This window comes from Mauremys mutica, chromosome 1 (assembly GCF_020497125.1).
Source record: "Mauremys mutica isolate MM-2020 ecotype Southern chromosome 1, ASM2049712v1, whole genome shotgun sequence".
Classification (NCBI taxonomy): Eukaryota; Metazoa; Chordata; order Testudines; family Geoemydidae; genus Mauremys; species Mauremys mutica.
In genome coordinates, this window is record NC_059072.1 from 262,494,638 (window position 1) to 262,515,193 (window position 20,556).

Here is a 20,556-nt window from a genome sequence, read left to right on the forward strand (position 1 = left end):
TGTGATACTTAATGTTACAACCTGGCCCAGTCCTCTCTTCTGGAAAAGTCACCAATCTGTTGTGAGCAGATCCAGTCCTGGACCCCAGATGCTTCTAAGTCCCCTGAGTCATTTCTTGTTTATAGGTCTGTGATTCTAGGGCACACTCCCAGGCACAGACCTCTTGTCTGAGCCCTTCCTTGGGTAATGGCACTCTGCAGTCCCGCTGCCCGAGATCCCAAAACCAGTTCCTCAGACCTCTCAAGCACCCAGCTGTGTTGACATGTGTGATGCTTTCCAAGAGCACCCAGGGTTGTGAGACACCTGGCTACCACCTGCCCATAGCGTGAGGAAGCCTTGTCTGCACCTGCCATGGATCAGCCTCCAGCTCCGCTGTCAACACAAGCACTCCACTTTAGACCTCACAGGTCCTGCTGTTACTCTACAGGATAAGTATCAGAGGGGTAGCCGTGTTAGTCTGGATCTGTAAAAAGCGACAAAGAGTCCTGTGGCACCTTATAGACTAACAGACGTATTGGCGCATAAGCTTTCGTGGGTGAATACCCACTTCATCAGACGGTTAAGTGATTGGCACACCCCAACACTTGAGGCCTCTGAGCATCTCCCTGGAGTGTCCAGACCCTGGTTCCCTGGACACTCACAGTATTCATGGATTTTCTGCTTCCAAAGATGAAACAGTATACCCCAGCTTACCAGTTCCACTCAGATCACCACTCTGCTTAACTCACAGCATTTAGATATGTTTATAGTGAAATCAAATATGAGTTTATTTAACAGAACACAGAGATTCAAGTAATAGCAAGTAGACATATTGGAAACATGGTTACTTATAAAATAAAATCATAACACGCATCCTAGGGGCTAGACTTAATTAATTAGATACTCATGTCTTGTAGTATAATACTTACCCCAAATCCTTTTAACGCTTTACAGCCAGATTGGCTGGAACCCTCATTTCATGATCAAGCACACTGTCAGCTTGCTTCCTCAGTGAAGAACCCAGTGTGTTTCCTTGCACACCAACATATACCAGAACAATTCTTTGTCTTTATTCATAAACAGGACACCCTCCTGCTTTTGTTTCATCTTGTAGACTTCCTCTCTTGTAGATTTCAGAGCAAGAAAGGAGGGAGGGGGGATGAAAGGAGCAGGGGGTGGGGCCTCAGGAAAGGGGTGTGGCAGAGGCAGTGCCCTGAGGGTAGAGGTGGGGCACGGGGAGGCTGTTCTGTTTTCTGCCATTAGAAAGTTGGCAACCCTAGGGCTGGGGGGTGCACTGAAACCACTATTGTTTATTGCTAAAAGCAGCCACGTCAGCAGGCCATAAATTGGCCATGCAGCAGCCTTAGCTTAACCAAGGCAGGAGGGGAGGGGGTTTTGGGTTCCACAGAAAGGGCAGCTTGACACCATGTCCTTCCTGATAAAAATTGTTGAAATTGCTGATACCTGCATTTTAGAAGAACAGGAAGCTTGTCCACGTGCCCTCAGCAGGGGCAGCTCTATAAATTATGCTGCCCCAAGCAGGGCGGCGCGGTGCACCGCCCTTCCCCGGTCCCGCGGCCGGGGCAGAAGCGTCTGCAGCGGGTGCGCTGGTTCGCGGCTCTGTTAGAGCATCCGCAGCCTGGGTGCCCTCCGCGGTCACACCTTCATGGCACTCAATATAGGGTCCTGCCAACCCACCACCCCTTCAGTTCTTTCTTGCTGGCTGCTCTGACGGAGGGGTAGGAGAGTGGGTATTGGAATGGACATGAGCAACATATCTCAAAGAGCAACAGTTACAAGAATGTTAGTAACCGTTTCTTCTTCTACAAAATCATGTCTACGCTCAGTCTCATAAATATACCGGTAAAAGCCTTGAGCCAACACTGAACAAAACTACACACTCATTGCACTCATCAAGCCAATAAAGTGATGAATAGACAAACAAGTTTATCATACCAGCAAGGAGGGGAGTGTTACCAGTTTTCAGTTGCTTGAATCCTGTACAGATTGCAGCACCTTGGATAGAGATACTGACAATCAGAAGGGGGGCGGGTTTGAGAAACATCATGAACAATTCACCTCTCCCAATTAGCATTACAATGGTAGTGATAGCATCAGAGTGTTTTAGGGCAGGTCTACACTGGGGGGGCGGGATTGATCTAAGATACGCAACTTCAGCTACATGAATAGCGTAGCTGAAGTCGAAGTACCTTAGATCGAATTACTTACCGTCCTCACGGCGTGGGATCGACATCCGCGGCTCCCTATGTCGACTCCGCTACCGCCGTTTGCGTTGGTGGAGTTCCGGAGTCGACAGGAGCGCGTTCGGGGATTGATATATCGCGTCTAGATGAGACGCGATATATCAATCCCCAAGAAATCGATTGCTACCCACCGATTCACCCGGTAGTGAAGACGTACCCTAAGGCCTGGTCTACACTAGGACTTTAATTCGAATTTAGCAGCGTTAATTCGAACTAACCGCTCAACCGTCCACACCAGGAAGCCATTTAATTCGAACTAGAGGGCTCTTTACTTCGAATTTGGTACTCCACCTCGACAGGTGGAGTAGCGCTAAATTCGACATGGCTAGCTCGAATTAGGCTAGGTGTGGATGCTAATCGAACTTAGTAGCTCCGGGAGCTATCCCACAGTGCACCACTCTGTTGACGCTCTGGACAGCAGTCCAAGCTTGGATTCTCTGACCAGCCACACAGGAAATGACCCGGGAAAATTTGAATTTCTTTTCCTGTCTGGGCACTTTGAATCTGACGTCCTGGCTGGACATCGGGGCGAGCTCCGCAGCACCTGCAACGATGCAGAGCTCTCCAGCAGAGGAGTCCGGCCAATCCAAGAATAGAAAGAGGTCCCCAGCATGGACAGACCGGGAAGTCCTGGATCTGATCGGTGTGTGGGGCGAGGAGTCTGTGCTCTCGGAGCTGCGCTCCAACAAGCGGAATGCAAAGACCTTCGAGAAGGTCTCTAAAGCAATGATAGAGAAAGGATACAGCCGGGATGCGATGCAGTGCCACGTGAAAGTCAAGGACCTGAGACAAGGTTACCAAAAAGTCAGAGCGGCAAACGGACGCTCCGGAGCACAGCCCCAGACATGCCGCTTCTACGAGGCACTGCATGCCATTCTCGGTGGGTCTGCCACCACTGCCCCACCAGTGACCGTGGACTCTGAGGATGGCATAGTGTACCTGGACAGTTCCTCGGCGATGTTCGCCGATGGGGAAGATGAGGAAGGGTTTGTGGAGGACGGCGCAGGCGACAGCGAACACAATACCGCTTGCCCTGACAGCCAGGATCTCTTCATCACCCTCACAGAGATCCCCTACCAACCCTCCCCGCCCGTTAACCCGGACTCAGAATCAGGGGAAGGATCAGGCGGTAAGTGCTATAAACATGGAAACTTTTATTTTTTTAAAAACGGGTATAGAAAAAATAGAAATACTATATACAAAATTTTACATGTCAAACTATATAAATAGTAGGTCCACACATATAGGGATTGAACAGTAATCCTCTTGGGACAATTCAACAAAGCTCTCAGAGAGCAGCTCGAAAAGCCTCCGCAGGAGGTTCCTGGGGAGAGGTGCCTTATTCGGTGCTCCATGGAAGCACACTCTTCTGCGCCAGGAGATCCTAATGTAGAGAGGAATCATCGCCTCCACCAGTATTGTTGCATATGGTCCTGGTCTGTGCAGGGCTTCCAGTAGCATCCGCTCTCTCTGACTGCGAGTGACCTGCCTCAGGGTGATGTCGGTCTGGACAGGCTGCATCTAAGTCGGGCAATTAGTGTATTGTTACTATTGTTAACGGTTTACAATTAGGTTGCATAACAATGACCCTAGCTTAACAGCCACGTGCTGGAGGCCACAGAGAACAAGCAGACATTGATCTTTCCCGTGCACTGGCGGGAGGGGCTGGAAAAGGCTCAGCCTTTCTGCTTTCCAGATTGCCTTTAGCAGGAGAGCACAGCTATCCACTAACTGATAAGCATGATCTACTTTAAGGCTTACCAGGACTGTCTGCAAGACGGATTATGCTGTCTCTCCCCGCTTGTCCGCTCTCCTGTGCAATGGCGCCGCCAATGAGAGCGTATTCCGAAATCTCGAACTTTTCCTGAGATCTCGTGAGACTTGGTGCCCTGTATGGTCTTGTTCAGAGAAACTGACTAGACTGTGTTCACTGTTCGCAAACATGTATCTGTTCAAGGAAATCATTTACTGTTTCCCATCACACAGCTTCTGATCTTTCCCGGACTGCCCCGGCATCCCCCTCGCAGAGGCTGGCTCAGATTAGGCAGCGAAAGAAAAAGACTCGGGAAGAGATGTTCGCGGAACTGATGGCCTGCTCCAGAGGCGAGGCGGCAGAGCAGAGACAGTGGAGGGAGACCCTCTCTCAACAGCATCACACACACATCGACCGGGAGGAAAGGTGGCGGCAGGAAGACCATCAGGCGACTCAAACGCTGCTTGGGCTAATGAGGGAGCAAACGGACACACTCCGGCGCCTTGTTGATGTGCTGCAGGACCGCAGGCAGGAGGAGAGAGCCCCCCTGCACTGTATCTGCAACCACCCTCCAACGCCAAGAAGTCCTGTCCCCCCCTCACCGAAAATTACAAGATGGAGGGGCGGTAGGGGCCGTGAGAACTGTCACTGCACCACAGCTGAGCGCTAATGTTCCACACACCTCTGACGCTATAACTGTTTAGAAGCGCTTCCCTTACAGGATCACCCAGTCCCAAATCCAAGTTTCATCACCCCACTATGTAGTAGATTAATAAAAGCTGTTTGCTGTTGTTCACTCTTTCCGTCACGTCTTTCGTGTCAGAAGACTGTGTATGTAGGGGGGGGGCAGGGGATTTATAATTGCACGGGATAGCCTACATTAGCAGGGTACAGACTATCGGGAGCAGGATCAACTGCAGGTCACACACAGACTGCATTCAGTAGTCACCAGGGTCCCTCTGTGTGGTGTATGCTGCCCCGGGTCATTCTGTGATGTGTACGCTTGTCCACGGTCCTAGCGCCTGCCACCCCCTAATGTTAAGGCATGCTGCCCTTACCATGCACTTCCACCGTAGGCGCGATCCTCTCCGCTGCCCTGAGCCCCAACAAGAGCCCTCATCCACGGACAGATACTCACCCTTCCCCCACACCCCTCACCCCTTCCTACGCCCAAACCCACAGCCCAGAGCCTGCATCCAAATCCCTATGCAAAGACGGCACCACTCGCCCCTTCCTGCAAACCCACCCCTACATGCACAACCACTTGAAACCGTCCCCCACCCCAGAGACCTATGTAGGAGCAGGAGGCTGTCCGTCCTGTATTGTACAAGCGGTCTGTACATCAGTGCACACCGTACCCAGCACAGTATGCGTCCATGTTTCAAACCCTGAACAGAAATGCAAAGTAAAGGAAAGATTTATTAAAAATAAGTGTTCCATTTAATTTGTTTAAAAACGTGTTTTGGAAGTGGGGGAAACTTGGAGAACGGGGTATGTAACCGCAGATCTCACTCAACACATAGAGACACAGGCCCAGGATCAGCTTCTCTTAAAATCAAGTGGAGAGTCATCGGTTACCCTGCTCTCCGAGGAAACTTGCTTTCAAAGCCTCCCGGATACACAGCGCTTCCCGCTGGGATAGTTTTTCGGCACGGGTGTCTGGCTGAGCGTAAACAGCAGCCAGGCGTTTTGCCTCAACCTCCCATCCGGACAAAAAGGTCTCGCCCTTGCTCTCACAGACATTGTGGAGCACACAGCAAGCAGCAATAACTACGGGGATATTCTTTTCGCTGATGTCCGAGCGAGTCAGTAAGCTCCGCCACCTCCCCTTAAGACGTCCGAAAGCACACTCCACCACCATTCTGCACTTGCTCAGCCGGTAGTTGAAGAGTTCCTTCTCACTGTCCAAGGCGCCTGTATAGGGCTTCATGAGCCAGGGCATTAGCGGGTAGGCTGGGTCCCCGAGGATCACTGTAGGCATCTGCACATCCCCAACCGTTATTTTGTGGTCCGGGAAGAAAGTTCCTGCCTGGAGGCGTCTAAACAGACCAGAGTTCCTGAACACACGCGCGTCATGAACCTTGCCCGCCCACCCGACGAAGATGTTGGTAAAACGTCCCCTATGGTCCACCAGTGCTTGCAGCACCATTGAAAAGTAGCCCTTTCGGTTAATGTACTCGCTGGCCTGGTGGGCTGGTGCCAGGATAGGGATGTGAGTCCCATCTATAGCCCCACTGCAGTTTGGGAATCCCATCGCGGTGAAGCCATCTATGATGTCCTGGACGTTTCCGAGAGTCACTACCTTTGAGAGCAGTTGATCAACGATTGCGTGGGCTACTTGCATCACAGCAACCCCCACGGTAGATTTGCCCACGCCAAAGTGGTTCGCTACTGACCGGTAGCTGTCTGGCGTTGCAAGTTTCCAGAGGGCTATGGCCACTCGCTTCTGCACAGTCAGGGCTGCTCGCATCCATGTGTCCTGGCGCTTCAGGGCAGGGGCCAGCAAGTCACAGAGTTCAAGGAAAGTGCCCTTACGCATCCTGAAGTTTCGCAGCCACTGTGATTCATCCCAGACCTGCAGCACTATGCGGTCCCACCAGTCCGTGCTGGTTTCCCGGGCCCAGAATCGCCGTTCCACACCATGAACTTGACCCATTGCCACCATGATCTCCACGGCGCGGCGTACCCTGCTTTGTGAGAGGTCTGCGCCACTCTGTGAATTCCTGTCCTCACCGCGCTGCCGGAGCCTCCTAGCCCGATTTCTCAGCAGCTGACTGTGGAAGAGGTGGACGATAAGGTGCGAGGAGTTGACAACGGCCATAAGTGCAGCGATGATCGCAGCGGGCTCCATGCTCGCAGTGCTGTGGCGTACGCGCTGTAACTGACAAGAGAAAGGCGCGAACAGATTTCCCGCCGGCGCTTTCAGGGAGAGAGGGCGGGAGTGACGGTTCAATAATGACAGTTACCCAAAACCACCCTCGGCACATTTTTTCCCCCAGCAGGCATTGGGGGCTCTACCCAGCATTCCAATGGGCAGCGGGGAGTGCGGGAACTGTGGGATAGCTTCCCACAGTGCACCGCTTCCAAAGTCGACGCTGGCCCCGTGAATGTGGACTCAGAAATTCGAATTAGTGTATTTAGTATGGATACACAAATTCGACTTCATAAGGTCGAATCCACAAATTCAAACTAAGTTGATTCGAAATAGTCTTGTAGTGTAGACAAGGCCTTAGTTTGTAGGGAACAGTAGTTAGTTTTAGACTAGACGCTTTAAGTAAGTTATAATTAATGATAGTTTATAGTTAAAATATCCTAAATAATGGACACATTGACTTCCTACTGACTTCTCAAGATGGAGGACTAGCTATGATTTCAGAATGGAAGCTGATTGGCTGAACAAGGTGCCACACAAACAGGGAGCTTGAAAGGTCAACCAATCAGACTGAATATAAGACTGGTCAAAAGTAGGCTTGGTGTGGTGGTTGAGGGGGAGAAAGAGTGGAGAAGAGCAGGAGGAGAACTGAAGATTGAGAAGACAACCAGGGAGGCAGTAGTGCAGACTAGGGACAATTACAACAATACCAATCAGGAACAGACAGATCAGAAGGAACCCTGACGATCAGAGGGACTGAGAAAAGAATGAATAAGTCTGATTCCTTGGCAGTTTTTAAAGGCTGCTTGTGTGTGTCTGTCAATAAAGCTGGATGCCTGCTTCTGAGTGTGACCAGCCTCACCCCATCCTGTGAGCAGCCGGCCCCTGCTTGCAAAATGGTAATTGTTAATTGTTCAATGTTTCTTTAATGCTGTGTTGCAGTGCTGTTTTATGCATATGCATTAGATATTTGTTTGTTACATTGTAATCTTTGTTGTTGTATAATGTTATACTGGAGACCTTATGCATATAAATGAAAAGTTCAGTGTGTATCAACTCGCAACAGTGTATTTGTCTCATAGTCTGTGTAGTCCAGGGGTAGGCAACCTATGGCATGTGTGCCAAAGGCGGCACGCAAGCTGATTTTCAATGGCACTCACACTGCCTGGATCCTGGCCACCGGTCCGGGGGGGGGGAGGGGGGGCTCTGCATTTTAACTTTTTAAATGAAGCTTCTTAAACATTTTAAAAACCTTATTTACTTTACATACAACAATAGTTTAGTTATATATTATAGACTTATAGAAAGAGACCTTCTAAAAACATTAATATATATTACCGGCACACGAAACTTTAAATCAGAGTGAAGAAATGAAGACTTGGCACACCACTTCTGAAAGGCTGCTGATCCCTGGTGTAGTCTCTTGGACCACCTAAATATATGATTTTGAACACTAATCTAATTACTTATGATAGAAAAAAATTAGTGTTTCTTGCTTTACCTATTATACATTGTAATTTTTTTCTTTCTTGTGTTACTGAATATACTGTAATCACCTAATTTTTCCCCTCAATAAATAAGATTTTGTTTTTGAAGTATTACTGCTTGTACGTCTATTCTTGATCAGAGGGCTCTATCTGTGCCCTTTCAAGGGTTAACAGAATTAGCCTGCTCTGGGGAGTCCTCTGCGAGTCGGAGACAAACCCCCTGGTAATACTCTGGCAATTCTTTTAGGGCGGATCACCACTTTTCTTCCCCATTGGATAGACAAGCCAGTACTGGGATACCTTAAGTCCAAATAGTGGGGTAACAAATTGGCATCCCTGGGTAGGCTCATGCTAGATTACCTATCTGGATGTTAACAGTAAAGCACTCCCTATTGGAAACAAAAAGCAATAGATAGACAAGCTGCTATGAAGCTGGTCATCTCAGACGCAAAAGAGGAAAAAAGAATAAATCATTTAGCCTGCAGAAGACAAATTCATGCACTAAAGGAAGAATTGAAAGCCAGCAGAGGAGCCATAACAGCAATAAAGTTCCTAGAGTGGTGAAATCAGATGAAGAAGATATGGGTCCTCCTTGCTATGATGATAATCCCAAAGAGTCAGAATTTTAGTCCACCAAGGGAAGAGCCGGAATATCAAAGGCCACCTCCCGTAGCTCCAATTATTACCTCCACAGTAACCAAAACTACCACCAATGGAAACAGAAGAGAGGGTAGAGGAAAGACCCTATACCCCTGAGCAAATTAGAGCTCTAGGAAAATCCATAGGTCCTTTGAACAGGAACACAGTGAATGGATGGCTAGCTAAAACAACGGGGATACCTGGATTAATAGGAAATGATCTCTGCATTAATAAAAGAGTGCATACATTCAGATGAATTTGCTGGGCTTCCTTATGATATCCATGGAGGAGAAGGTGGTGATACTGGTAGAGAAATCTTGAAGCTTTTCTTTCCTGGAGAAGATCCAGTGGCATGGTTTCATAAGGAAAAGCAACGATCAAAGGAAAGACCTGAACCATAGCTAGAAAGAATTTATTATACAAACATGCAGGAATCATCCCATTAGGATATCAAGTGATATATGATTCCCCACAGTATAAAAGAGCATTAATACTAGGATTTGATCCAATTATCAGAATGGCGATGGTCTCTGATGATCCTCCACATACCCCTCTCCACATTATAGAAGATAAAGTGAAAAGACTACATGAAATACAGTGGGAAACAACGCCACCTCCGAAATTACTTCAGAAAAGAAAACCTGAGAAAGTATCAGTAATAACTTTTTCTAATAATGGCCCCAGAGGACGAGGAAATCAACAAAGTCAGCAAAATAGAGAAAGAATAAAGCAAGAAGGGAATAGGAACAGAAAGTTTGTTCCTCATGAATCAACAAAAGGTGATCCAGGAAGAAATCGGTTATGTGGAGAATTGCTGCCGTATGACCCTAAAAACAAATTCATGGGCTTCCTACAAAAGAACTACTTTGAAGACTGCTGAATCATAAAAGGAGCATGCTGACGGCTCCACCTCACCCTCCAAATCAAGCATAGGGAGGTCGAGCGCCCCCCCCCCATCTCCCCAATGTTGGGAAAAGAAAATCATGCTAAGGTAGTGGCACATTTACAAGCAGATGACTGGGGGAGACCCACTGTGTATATGGAGTTGAATAGGGGAGCATTCAGACAAAATATGTTAATAGACTCAAGTGTCTCATTTTCTTCAGTTAGCACAAAGGATAAGACTTTATTTGGACTTCCTGTAATAGTCAGGAAGCTGCAAGGATTTAATGAAGCAATGAGTAGAGTGCCATTTAGTGCTCCAGTTCATTTTCAATTAGGGAGGAAGAAAAAGATAAAGAACAGTTTGGTATGATGAATTTAGATGGTGATGGAATAATTGGCGTTGATGTATTAGGTAAGCTTGGAGGTAACAGTAGATTTGGTAAATTATTGTGGGAAATACCGCCAATAAGGCCAGAACAATAGATCTACCAATTGTTATTGAGGCAGGATATAGGTTAGCTGCTATCAAAGCAGAAGAAATAAAATGGGCTGGAGATTCTGGAGATAGCACAAAAGTATAAGAAGTCCGGACAACCAATAAGGCAGAATGTGGAAAAATAGAAGCAGAAGTCTTGATCACCGGACCAGATCCCCTACTTCAAAGGAGGCAGAACGTAGTTTAATGAAAACTATCCCAGGGCTTTTAGAATAAGGCATTATAGTTGAACAACAGAATACCAATAATGCAGCTATTTGGTCAGTTTTAAAGGCAGATAGTAAAACTTGAAGACTATTGATCTTAGGCCTCTTAATAAAGTGACTCCAATAACAGCTCCAGCAGTGGCAAAGTATCCCAAAGTAATTGCCTCTATTTTCGGAGGAGCATGATAGTTCACTGTTTCAAATTTAGCCAATGCATTCTTTGCAATTCCTTTGCATCTGGACTCCTGGTACAAGTTTGCCTTTACATTCCAAGGAAAATCGTTTTATTTTTGTCAATCTCCACAAGGTTTCCGTAACGCCCTGCTATCTGCCATATGCACGTGAACAAATATGGGATAACATGCCTAATAAGGATATCATATTATATGTACATGATATCCTTATAAACACAAAAACTAAGTAAGAGAATTTAGAAATTTAGAAAGAATTAGATCACATATTACTGAAAATAAAGGAAACAGGGTTTAAGGTTAGTCTAGAAAATGCTCAGATATGCCAGCAGCAAGTAAACTACGTAGAAGTAACATTAGGACAAAAGGAACGATCACCAGATAAACAATGGGTAGAATTATTGCAAAAAAATTACCTGCCCCCAAAGATATCTACTTTAAGATAGTTTTGGGGTATGACAAATTTCTCAAGAGAATTATGCAGAGAAAGCCAGCCCACTGTCTAAGTTATTTAAAAAGGGTAATAACTGGGAATGGGGATTAGAACAGCAGGAAGCTTTTATGCAGCTTAAGAAAGCATTAGCAAAAGCCCCAGCTTTAGCATACTGTAGAGGAGCGGACTCACCCCGCGGCACCTCCTGCTGGTGATTTCTGGGAATTAGCTCATTCCAGCTGCGGAGCGTCCTCTGCAGGCCAATGATCTGCCTGTCCTCTGGCCCCTGTGTCCCTCCCTGGACCCTGGTGCCCCTTTAACTGGGGTGCTGCCCCCTGGCAGTACCCCCAGTTCTGGGTCTCCCCCTCCCAGGGGAACCCCCAACCCACTATCCCCACCTCACCTCAGTATAAGGCTACTGCCAGTCATCATCTAGCCCCCATGCCCTGGGGCAGACTGCAATATCAGCCTACTCATCACTTGCAAGATTGGGTTTGGACCTGCTGCCTTGGCCTACCCCTGGGCTGCCCTCTACCACCCCCAGTACCCCTTGGCCTTCTGCTAGGCCGCAACCTGGGGCTTTCCAGGCTGGAGCTCCCCAGCTCCTCAGCCTTTCCCCAGTCCTGCTCCACTCAGGTACTCTGCTCAGGTCCCTGCAGCCAAGCCCATCTCCCTCTACAAACAGAGAGAGACTGTTTGGGCTTCTGGCTCACAGCCTCTTAGAGGGGCCAGCTGGGCCTCATTGGGGCATGGCCACAGCTGAGCCTACTTTCCCCAATTAGCCCAGGCTTCTTGCCCCAGCCACAGCCCTGTCCTGGGCTGTTTTAAGCCCTTCAGGGCAGGAGCAGGGGACCACCCTGCTACACATACCCAAAAGTAGGACAACCTTTTATGCTCCAATTGGCTACCACCAGTACTAGAATGAGTAGTGTATTAAGTCAAAACCATGAAACAGGTCTTCGACCACTGGCATATGTCTCTAAGGTTCTGAAGTGAGTGGAACAAGAATTTATTCCTTGTGAGAAAGAGGTATTGGCCTTGGTTTGGGTTTTGCCACATTGAGTGTATTTAGTAGGATTATCCCCAGTGCTTCTTAAGACATCACATTCACCTGTGAAATATATATTAACAGAAAAAATTAATGATGGACATGTTTCTAGTCCCAGATTAGCAAAAATGGACATTAGCCCTGCTAAATAAAAATGTAACAATGGAAAAGGTCCCAAGTTTATCAACAGTTCCGTATGGTCTTATAATTGAAGGAGAAAAGCATCAATGTCCCCTACCAGAAATGGACCAGTACTGGGATACCTTAAGTCTAAACAGTGGGGAAACACCATTATCAACTGTCCTGCTTATCCCACACCTGCCTTTACTTCCCCTGCAAATTAGCCTCTCTTATATGCTTAATATATCCCACACTATGATTTTCTTAAACAAAGATACTTTAAAAAAAAAGCAGATACAATCCATACAACAGCAGACATATTATGGACTCAGTCATAAAGGCGTCATTCAGGAAACTTCAGTGGGGCTATTCCACTGAGTCAGAGAAGCAGGAATAGTCCCTCAGAGGATAAACTCTTCAAGACTAAGAATAGGGACATTCCCAAAACAAACAAATGACAAAAGTAGAAAACAAATTTTATTGGATGAAGACAATTGTCTAAAAGTCTCCCGTTTTTTGGTTAACAAAAGCAGCAAACCACAAAAAACCCTGCATTCCATGACAAGAGTTCATGTCAACAAAATTAATCCTTGGGCACATCATTTGTATATAGAATGTTATAACTGCTAAAATGTTTTTGGGCAAAGAAAGTTATATTAGTCCAAATACAGGTGCTTTACATGGAAACCTGAAAAAATATAAATTGTTTGCTGACAGATATACTGTTAGGACTGCTAGCATTTTTTGGTACTTAATAGTGTCACCCCTCATAGAAAAATTAACAAGTAAAAACACTAAGAAATTGGGAGACACAATGAAGGAAAAGAACAGCCAACAGGCCAAAGTGTGTTCAGCCTGGTTATCAGCAAATTCAACTTCATTTTTACTTAAGAAGCCTGTGGAAAATGAAGTGAATTCAATGCTCACAAAAATGCTGTAGTCAGAAGTCAACTACTTAATCTACATAACAGGCAGAGGAGGGGTAATAGCACAAGCCCACCCTACTGTTGTGCCTCAAGCCTGACCCAGAGTAATGTCATTTTCCCCGTACAATCAATCTCAGGCTTTTCAGATACAATAGCACTAATTGGTACCAGTTGGCAAAATATTATTATTTTAAGGGACATGGACACTAGTCCACTAGGAATTAGACTGAGACCACCCACTCAGTTAAGTTTGACAAGTTTTTTGTATTACAATATTTCTAATTGACAATGGCAGCCTTACTGAATTTAAAATAAAAATAAAATGTTAAAAAGGAAGGAAATGTCTACATTTTTATCTTTATATAGTATGCAGAATAATCACTTTGGAAAGTCATAAGATATAAAGTTTCATGCTTTGAATACTTTTCAATGCTGTTTGTTTACATAAATGGCTTTAACCACAATTTGTACTTTTGTTTTCATGGTCCCAAATGCAGTTCAATTATTTGAAGTAACAGTTTGCTTATTACATTTACTCTGATTACAAAGTACAATAATCTGTGCTTATTTGTTAGTTTACACATCTGATGTTACCCAACACAACCATACAGTATTTAAATAACTATGAGATTGCATTTTATACCATTTCTATTCATATGTACTCTAGACTTAATAAACTCCTACTATGTCTTAGCAAAACTTTAGTACATCAGCTGTGCTGTACTAAAGTTAATTTCTATCATTCCCATCATAATCAGTATAACTCTGATATCCACTGTTCCTCCTCTCATGAAGATTATACATCTTCTTCCACATGGATTCTTGATGGAAACCCGCACTGAAAGATCTACCCAGATGTCCATGCTGTTTCTTGGTGATATTGTCTTCGCTTTCAGATTTGGCAATTCCCTGTGCTTGTGGTTGCATATCTCGTCTAATGTTTCCAAATGGGAAGTTCCAAGGACCAAACCTTTGCCAGTTAAGTCTCTGAAAGGCAATGATACAATGCAGGTTTCCTCCTACCTGACAAAGGTAAAAAGTGTTTTGTTAAAAAGTGTGCAGAGAAAAGTACTATAGTATTATCAGGGCCGGCGCTTCCATTAGGCGACCCTAGGCGGTCGCCTAGGACGTCAGGATTCGAGGGGGCGGCATTCTGTGCACTCCCCACGGGGCGCACGGGAGCTTCCGGTTCCGCTCCCATTGCGCCGCTGAAGAAGGACCTTCTGCCAACGTGCCGCAGAAAACAGCGGCAGGCAATTGAGCAGCTCAATGACTGCCGCTGTCGCCTGCGGCATTTCGGTGGAGGGTCCTCCTTCGGCGGTGCGATGGGAGTGGAACCGGAAGCTCCCGCACGCCCCATGGGGAGCGCACAAAATGCCACCCCCCGAATTCTGCCTAGGGCGCCAGAAACTCTGGCGCCGCTCCCGAGTATTATTTATGAAAATATTTTGAATATTTATGCAGCAAACTGCTTTAGTTTAGTTTCTTCAACTCTTTTACTAGTTCCCTTCCTAATCTTCTACACAATACTTAAGTTTCCCTATCTAGCATTCACAAGACAGCATAACCCAGCTTCTGCCTACCTTTGTTAGCCTTTACATTCTCCACCCAAAATGCAAAACTACCACAGTGTTTCTGTCCTCTTTCTACTCATTTTCAGATTTTCTTCCATGCACCCTTCCTTGCACCTAGAAGACAGGGTTACTCACCTTGTGCAGTAACTGAGGTTCTTTGAGGTATGTGCCCCTGTGTGCAGGGGCGGCTCTAGGCACCAGCAAAGCAAGCAGGTGCTTGGGGCAGCCCATTTGCAGGGGTGGCAGCCCACAGGGATCCAGCCTGGGAGCTGAGAACCAGCAGGGGGCCCTGGGAGCTGTAGTTCCTTGGTTAGCTCCCTGCCTATAGAGCCAGCCCTGGAGCAGGGAAAGAACTACATTTCCCAGCATTCCCTTGGCTGCTATCAACAGGAAAGGGGGGGGAGTATGGTAGCTGAAACCTCATGCTGCAGCTTGTTGTGAATGGAGAGCTCACTCCTAGAGCAGGGTGGCACTGTGAATGGGGAACAAGTGTGCCCAAGGAGAAGGCGGCTTTGGCCCAGATATCCCCTTCAGAAGACATCCTCAGACTGGATTAGGGATACTGGTGTGACCTCAACTTGCAGCCCCCAAAGAAGGAATTGGGTGGACTAAATGGACAGTGCCCCTCTCTATCTGAAGCAAGGGAGGTATGTGGATCCCACTAGAATTTAAAATTAAAAGTAAGGGAGGGGAGGCTCTGGACATGGGCAGCTTTAGATACAGTACCAGGCACGTAGGAGGATTTCCACTTCTGAGCCATGGATGCAAAAATTGACTTTCCTTTCCAGATTTAGCTAATATTCAGAAAGGGAACCTAGCACCTGCCTTCCAGATTTGAACATCTCAAAATCAGGAGTGCTCAAGCTCAATTTGGGCAGCTGTTACTTCATTTCTCCCAAACCAAATATACTGATCCACTGTAATTTGCTGTATAAAAAGTAGGATAAAATTGAGCAAGAAATGCTTCTCAGTGGTTTTTAGGACTGGAATTGCTATTTTCAACAGCCATTGCCTTTTTTTTTTTTTTTTAGTTTTATTTGTTTAAAAGGAAGACAGTGATATTGCATTGGCAAATTCCCCATAGAAACATAGAGTGGAACAAAAGAATAATAAAGGTACCTCAACTTTTCCTCATTTATGGAGGACAGTCTTATAATATGCATCCAGATATCCTCCAATCACACAAGCTGAAAATTGTTCCACTTTACTCCAGTTCTGTAACCATATGGGAACCAATCCTGTCTGTGTTCTGTGCACATCCAAAATTCCTGCTGAATGATCCGCCCTGGGAGCGAGTTACCAGTGACCCAGGACTGGGGCGACAGGGGGTGCGGGTGGAGGGGGCAGAGCCCAGGGCTGGGACGGCAGGTAGTGTGGGGGTGGGGAGGGTCACTGGTGGGGGGGAAGGGAGGAGCCCAGAGCTGGGGCAGCACGGGGTGTTGGGGGGGAGAGCCCAGGGCTGGGGCAGCAGGAGGGTGTGGGGGGGAGCCCTGGGCTGGGGGCAGTCAAAATTTTTTTTGCTTGGGGTGGCAAAAAACCTAGAGCCAGCCCTGCCTGTGTGTGCTCCACTTCAGGTGTGGGTACATCCCAACACCATTGATCGGAGATTTTCGGTAACAGAGCTCAGACAGAACACGCATGCACAGTAGCTGTCTTGCGGCGCCGTTGGAGTCTCCTTTAGTGCATGCACGGCCTGACCCCCTCAGTTCCTTCTCTAACGTAGAGTCCTTGTATCGAACTCCAAATTAGAGTGGAGGAGACTGGGTAGTGGAGCACCCACAGGGGGACACATCTCAAAGAACCTCAAGGTAAGTAACCTTCTCTTCTTCTTCTTCTTCAAGTGCTGTCCCTGTGGGTGCTCCACAGGTGACTGTAGAGTAGCATCCACAAAGGGGGACTCTGAAGTTACTTGCATAGTGGAGGAGAGAACCTTTAGGCCTAGTATGGCATCAGCTCTTGAGGCTTGTATAACTGCATAGTGGTTAGTGAACGTATGTTCTGAGGCCCATGTAGCAGATCTCTGAAATGGGTACATTATTTAGAAATTCAGTGGATGCTGCAATGGATCTGACACCCATTGGGGGTTCTGTCTTATACGTTTCATAACATAAGCAAATGCAGATCGAGATCCACTTAAATAATCTATGTTAGGATATAGCAGAGCCCTTGGATCATTCTGTCATCGAGACAAAGAGCCTTGGGGACTTGAAGAAAGACTTCGTTTTGTCCAAATAAAAGGCTACAGCTTGTCGCAAATCAAGGGTATGTGACATGGCCGCCTGTGTGTTTCTGTGTGGTTTAGGATAGAACGTAGGGACGTTAATAGGTTGATCTGGAAGGTTGAAGCTATCTTAGGGAGGAATTCTGGGTGGGCCACAACATGATCTTGTCTTTAAAAAAGATTGTGTATGGCGGGTTGGCCATTAGTGCTCTTTTCTGACTGACCCTGCTAGTGGATGTGACGTGTGCAATAGGGAGCAGGTAGTGAGTGGTTCAAAGGGTAGTCTCATAAGGCCTTTGAGAACTAGATCTGGGTCCCATGTGGGCATGGGTGGGTGTACTTCAGGTAGAGATTCTGAAGATCAGTAAGAAAACGTTTTGTGGTCGCATGTGCAAATACCGAGAATCTATCAATCTTGCAATGGAAAGTGGTGATTGCTGCGAGATGTACTTTAATAGAGCTCGTGGACAGTCTGGAATTCTTTATCTCTAAGAGGTATTCTAGCACTAGTGACAGCGGTGTAGCATTGGGAGTGAACTGTTTGTCCTGACTCCATATGGAAATCTTTTCCATTTTTGCACTTAAGTACTGTGTGTGGATGTACATCTGCTGTTCAATAACATGTGTTTGACTTGTTCCAAACAGGTTAACTCGTTGCTAGAACCATGGAGGAGCCATGCTTTCATATGGAGTTTCTCCAGGTTTGGATGGAGGATCTGACTGTTAGCTTCTGAGATCAGATCTGATCTCAATGGGAGAGTTCGTGGAGTGCAGTCATGCATAACAGGTACGGGTACCAGGTTTGTCTGGGCCATGCTGGGGCTATCAGTATGATTTTGGCATTTTCATCCTGTATCTTGTGCAGGACTCTGGGGATTAGTGGGATCGGCAGGAATGCATACAAGAGCATGTTGTTCCATGTGAATAGGAAAGCATACCTTAAAGATTAAGGTCCTAATCTCGTCCTCAAACAGAATAGAGGGCATTTGTGATTCTGAGATGTGACGAATAGGTCAATGGTGGGAAAACCTCATCGTTGGAATATCTGTTGTAAGACTGTGGGATTCGTTTTCCCTTTGTTTTCCTGTCAGAACCTTCTGCTTAGAGTGTCCACTGTGCTATTTTGGCATCCATCAAGGTATGAGGCTGAGATGTCGATGTGGTGATGGATACACCAATTCCATAGTTTCATGGCCTCGGTGCATAAGGAGTGGGATTGTGCTCCCCCTTGTCTGTTGATGTAGAACATGCATGCTTATGAGCAGAAGAAAATGGAGGCAGGCACTCCATACCGCTCTGAGTTCCAGTAAGTTGATATAGAGGTGTGTCACCGTTGGTGACCACTTACCTTGGATTGTGTGATGATCCAGATGTGCACCCTCAACAAACTAGGAGGGATCTGTTGTGATTATAATTGAGGGTGGTGCTTGATGAAAGAGGATCCCGGAACAGTGATTCTTTGGTCTTGTCCACCATCAAAGGGATTCTAGCACTTTGGGAGGTGGTGTTACCAACTTGTTTAGTCTGTGTTTGATGGGTTTGTATACTGAACCCAGCCAGCCTTGGAGACAGCACATGTGGAGTCCTGCATGTTTTACCACACATGTGGTGGCGGCCATGTGTCCTAGTAGTTGTAGACGGGTTCTTGCCATGATTTGTGGGCAGATGGAGACAGTGTCTATGAGATTCTTTATAGTTATAAATCTGGTTCAAGGTAGAAACGCTCTGGCTTGAACTGAATGAAGGTGCACTCCAATGAAGTCCAGTTGTTTCGCAGGTATCAGTGTCGACTTTTGCGTGTTCAATTGCAGCCCTAATTTTTGGAAGAGGGTGATGGTTAGTCAGGTAATTTTTTTGTCTCTGCCTGATTTGGGCCTTTCAGGAGGCAGTTGTCTAGGTCTGGGAAGAATATGATCCCTTGCTTGCGCAGGTGTGTTGCTACGACCACAAGTGTTTTGGAGAATACCCTTGGTCCAGTGGACAGTCCAAAGGGGAGTAACCTATACTGGAAATGGTCATGTCCAACTGTGAATCGGAGGAAACATCTGTGAGCTGGGTGTATGGTAATGTGGAAATACAAGTCTTGTAAATCGAGGGCTGAAAACCAGTCCCCCTGTTCCAGCACTGGGATTACTGTGCCTAATGTGACCATCTTGAATTTGTGGGAGCGTATGAATTTGTTGAGTTTCTGTACATCTAGTATGCGTCGCCATGCTCCATTTTTCTTCTGGGTCAAAAAATAGTGGGAACAGAAGATCTTCCCTCTGTATTGTGTAGGTACTGGTTCCACAGAACCTAGATGTAGTAGATTATTTATTTCCTGCCTTAAGAGGTGCTCACGAGAAGGGTTCCTGAAGAGGGACGGGGAAGGGGGTAGGATAGGGGGACAAGAAATAAAAGGGATTACATATGATTTCTAAGACCCAACAATCTTGCATGATGCACTCCCATGCATGGTAGAAGTGTCTCAATTGGTGGAAAAATGGGCAAAATGGCACAGATGTGAGGGGGAGGTCATTCAGACCCTCGACCAACCTTTCAAAACCATTGCTTATTAGGTGGTGGTTGTAATGCTGCTTGTTGAGGTTGTGAGGGTTGGCACCTCGGAGGTCTATTTCTCTGTCTGTGGGACTCATATGGTCTGGACAGTAGACTGTTGAACTGTGACTCTCTGGCATGGTGGTAAGGCTGGTAGCACTTTCTCTTAGTAGGAGGTGTGTAGCTGTCCAGTTGCATGTGAGACTTTCATAGAGCGGAATACCTCATCAGTCTTAGATGAGAACAATTTTTCTTTGTCAAAGGGGAGGTCTTCCACCTTAATTTGCAGCTCTTTTGGGATGCTAGATGACAAGAGCCAAGATGTTCTGCGCATTACAATAGCTGTGGCATGTGCTGCCATATTGGCAACCTCCAGGGAAGCTTGTAGGGCAGTCCTGGCAACCAGTTGTCCCTCGGTGAGCAATGTCTTGAATTGTGCTCTTTTACCTTCAGGAAAGTCGGTCATAAACTCATATAACTTCTGGTAATTGTCAATCATATTTCACCAGAAGGGCACTGTAGTCAGTGAACCAGGATTGTAAAGTGGATGAGGTGTAGACCTTTCATCCTAAGAGGTCTAGTCTCTTGTGGTCTTTGTCTTCAATTGTGGATCTGGACTGGGGTTGTTTGAAGTGGGTGGAGTGGGTTGTTTGGAGTGGGTGAGAAAAGAGAAAGTCCATTCCCTTGGCCAGCACAGAGTATTTTCTATCAGCTCATTTGCACATGGGAGGGCTGGTGTCTGCCATACCATTTCAACGGGTTCCAGAATTGCATCGTCTATCAGCAGTGCAATTTTTGAGGAAGAGGAAGGTTGTGAGATTTTGAGCAGCTTATGTTGGTTTTCCTGGACCTCCTCCAATGGGATGTCCTGGCTTAGTGCGATTCTTTTAAAGAGGTCTTGAAATTGTTTGAAGTCATCTGCCA

At 46.5% G+C, this 20,556-nt stretch overlaps 1 protein-coding gene across 1 annotated transcript in view; it reads right to left on the reverse strand.

The window, feature by feature from the left end:
- Positions 1-20,556, reverse strand: part of LOC123358585 (DNA excision repair protein ERCC-5-like) — a 68,804-nt gene that overhangs the window by 34,479 nt on the left and 13,769 nt on the right. The window contains exon 9 of the mRNA XM_045000965.1: positions 14,035-14,322. Coding sequence (XP_044856900.1) covers positions 14,035-14,322 — 288 coding nt within the window. The remainder of the gene's footprint in view (positions 1-14,034; positions 14,323-20,556) is intronic.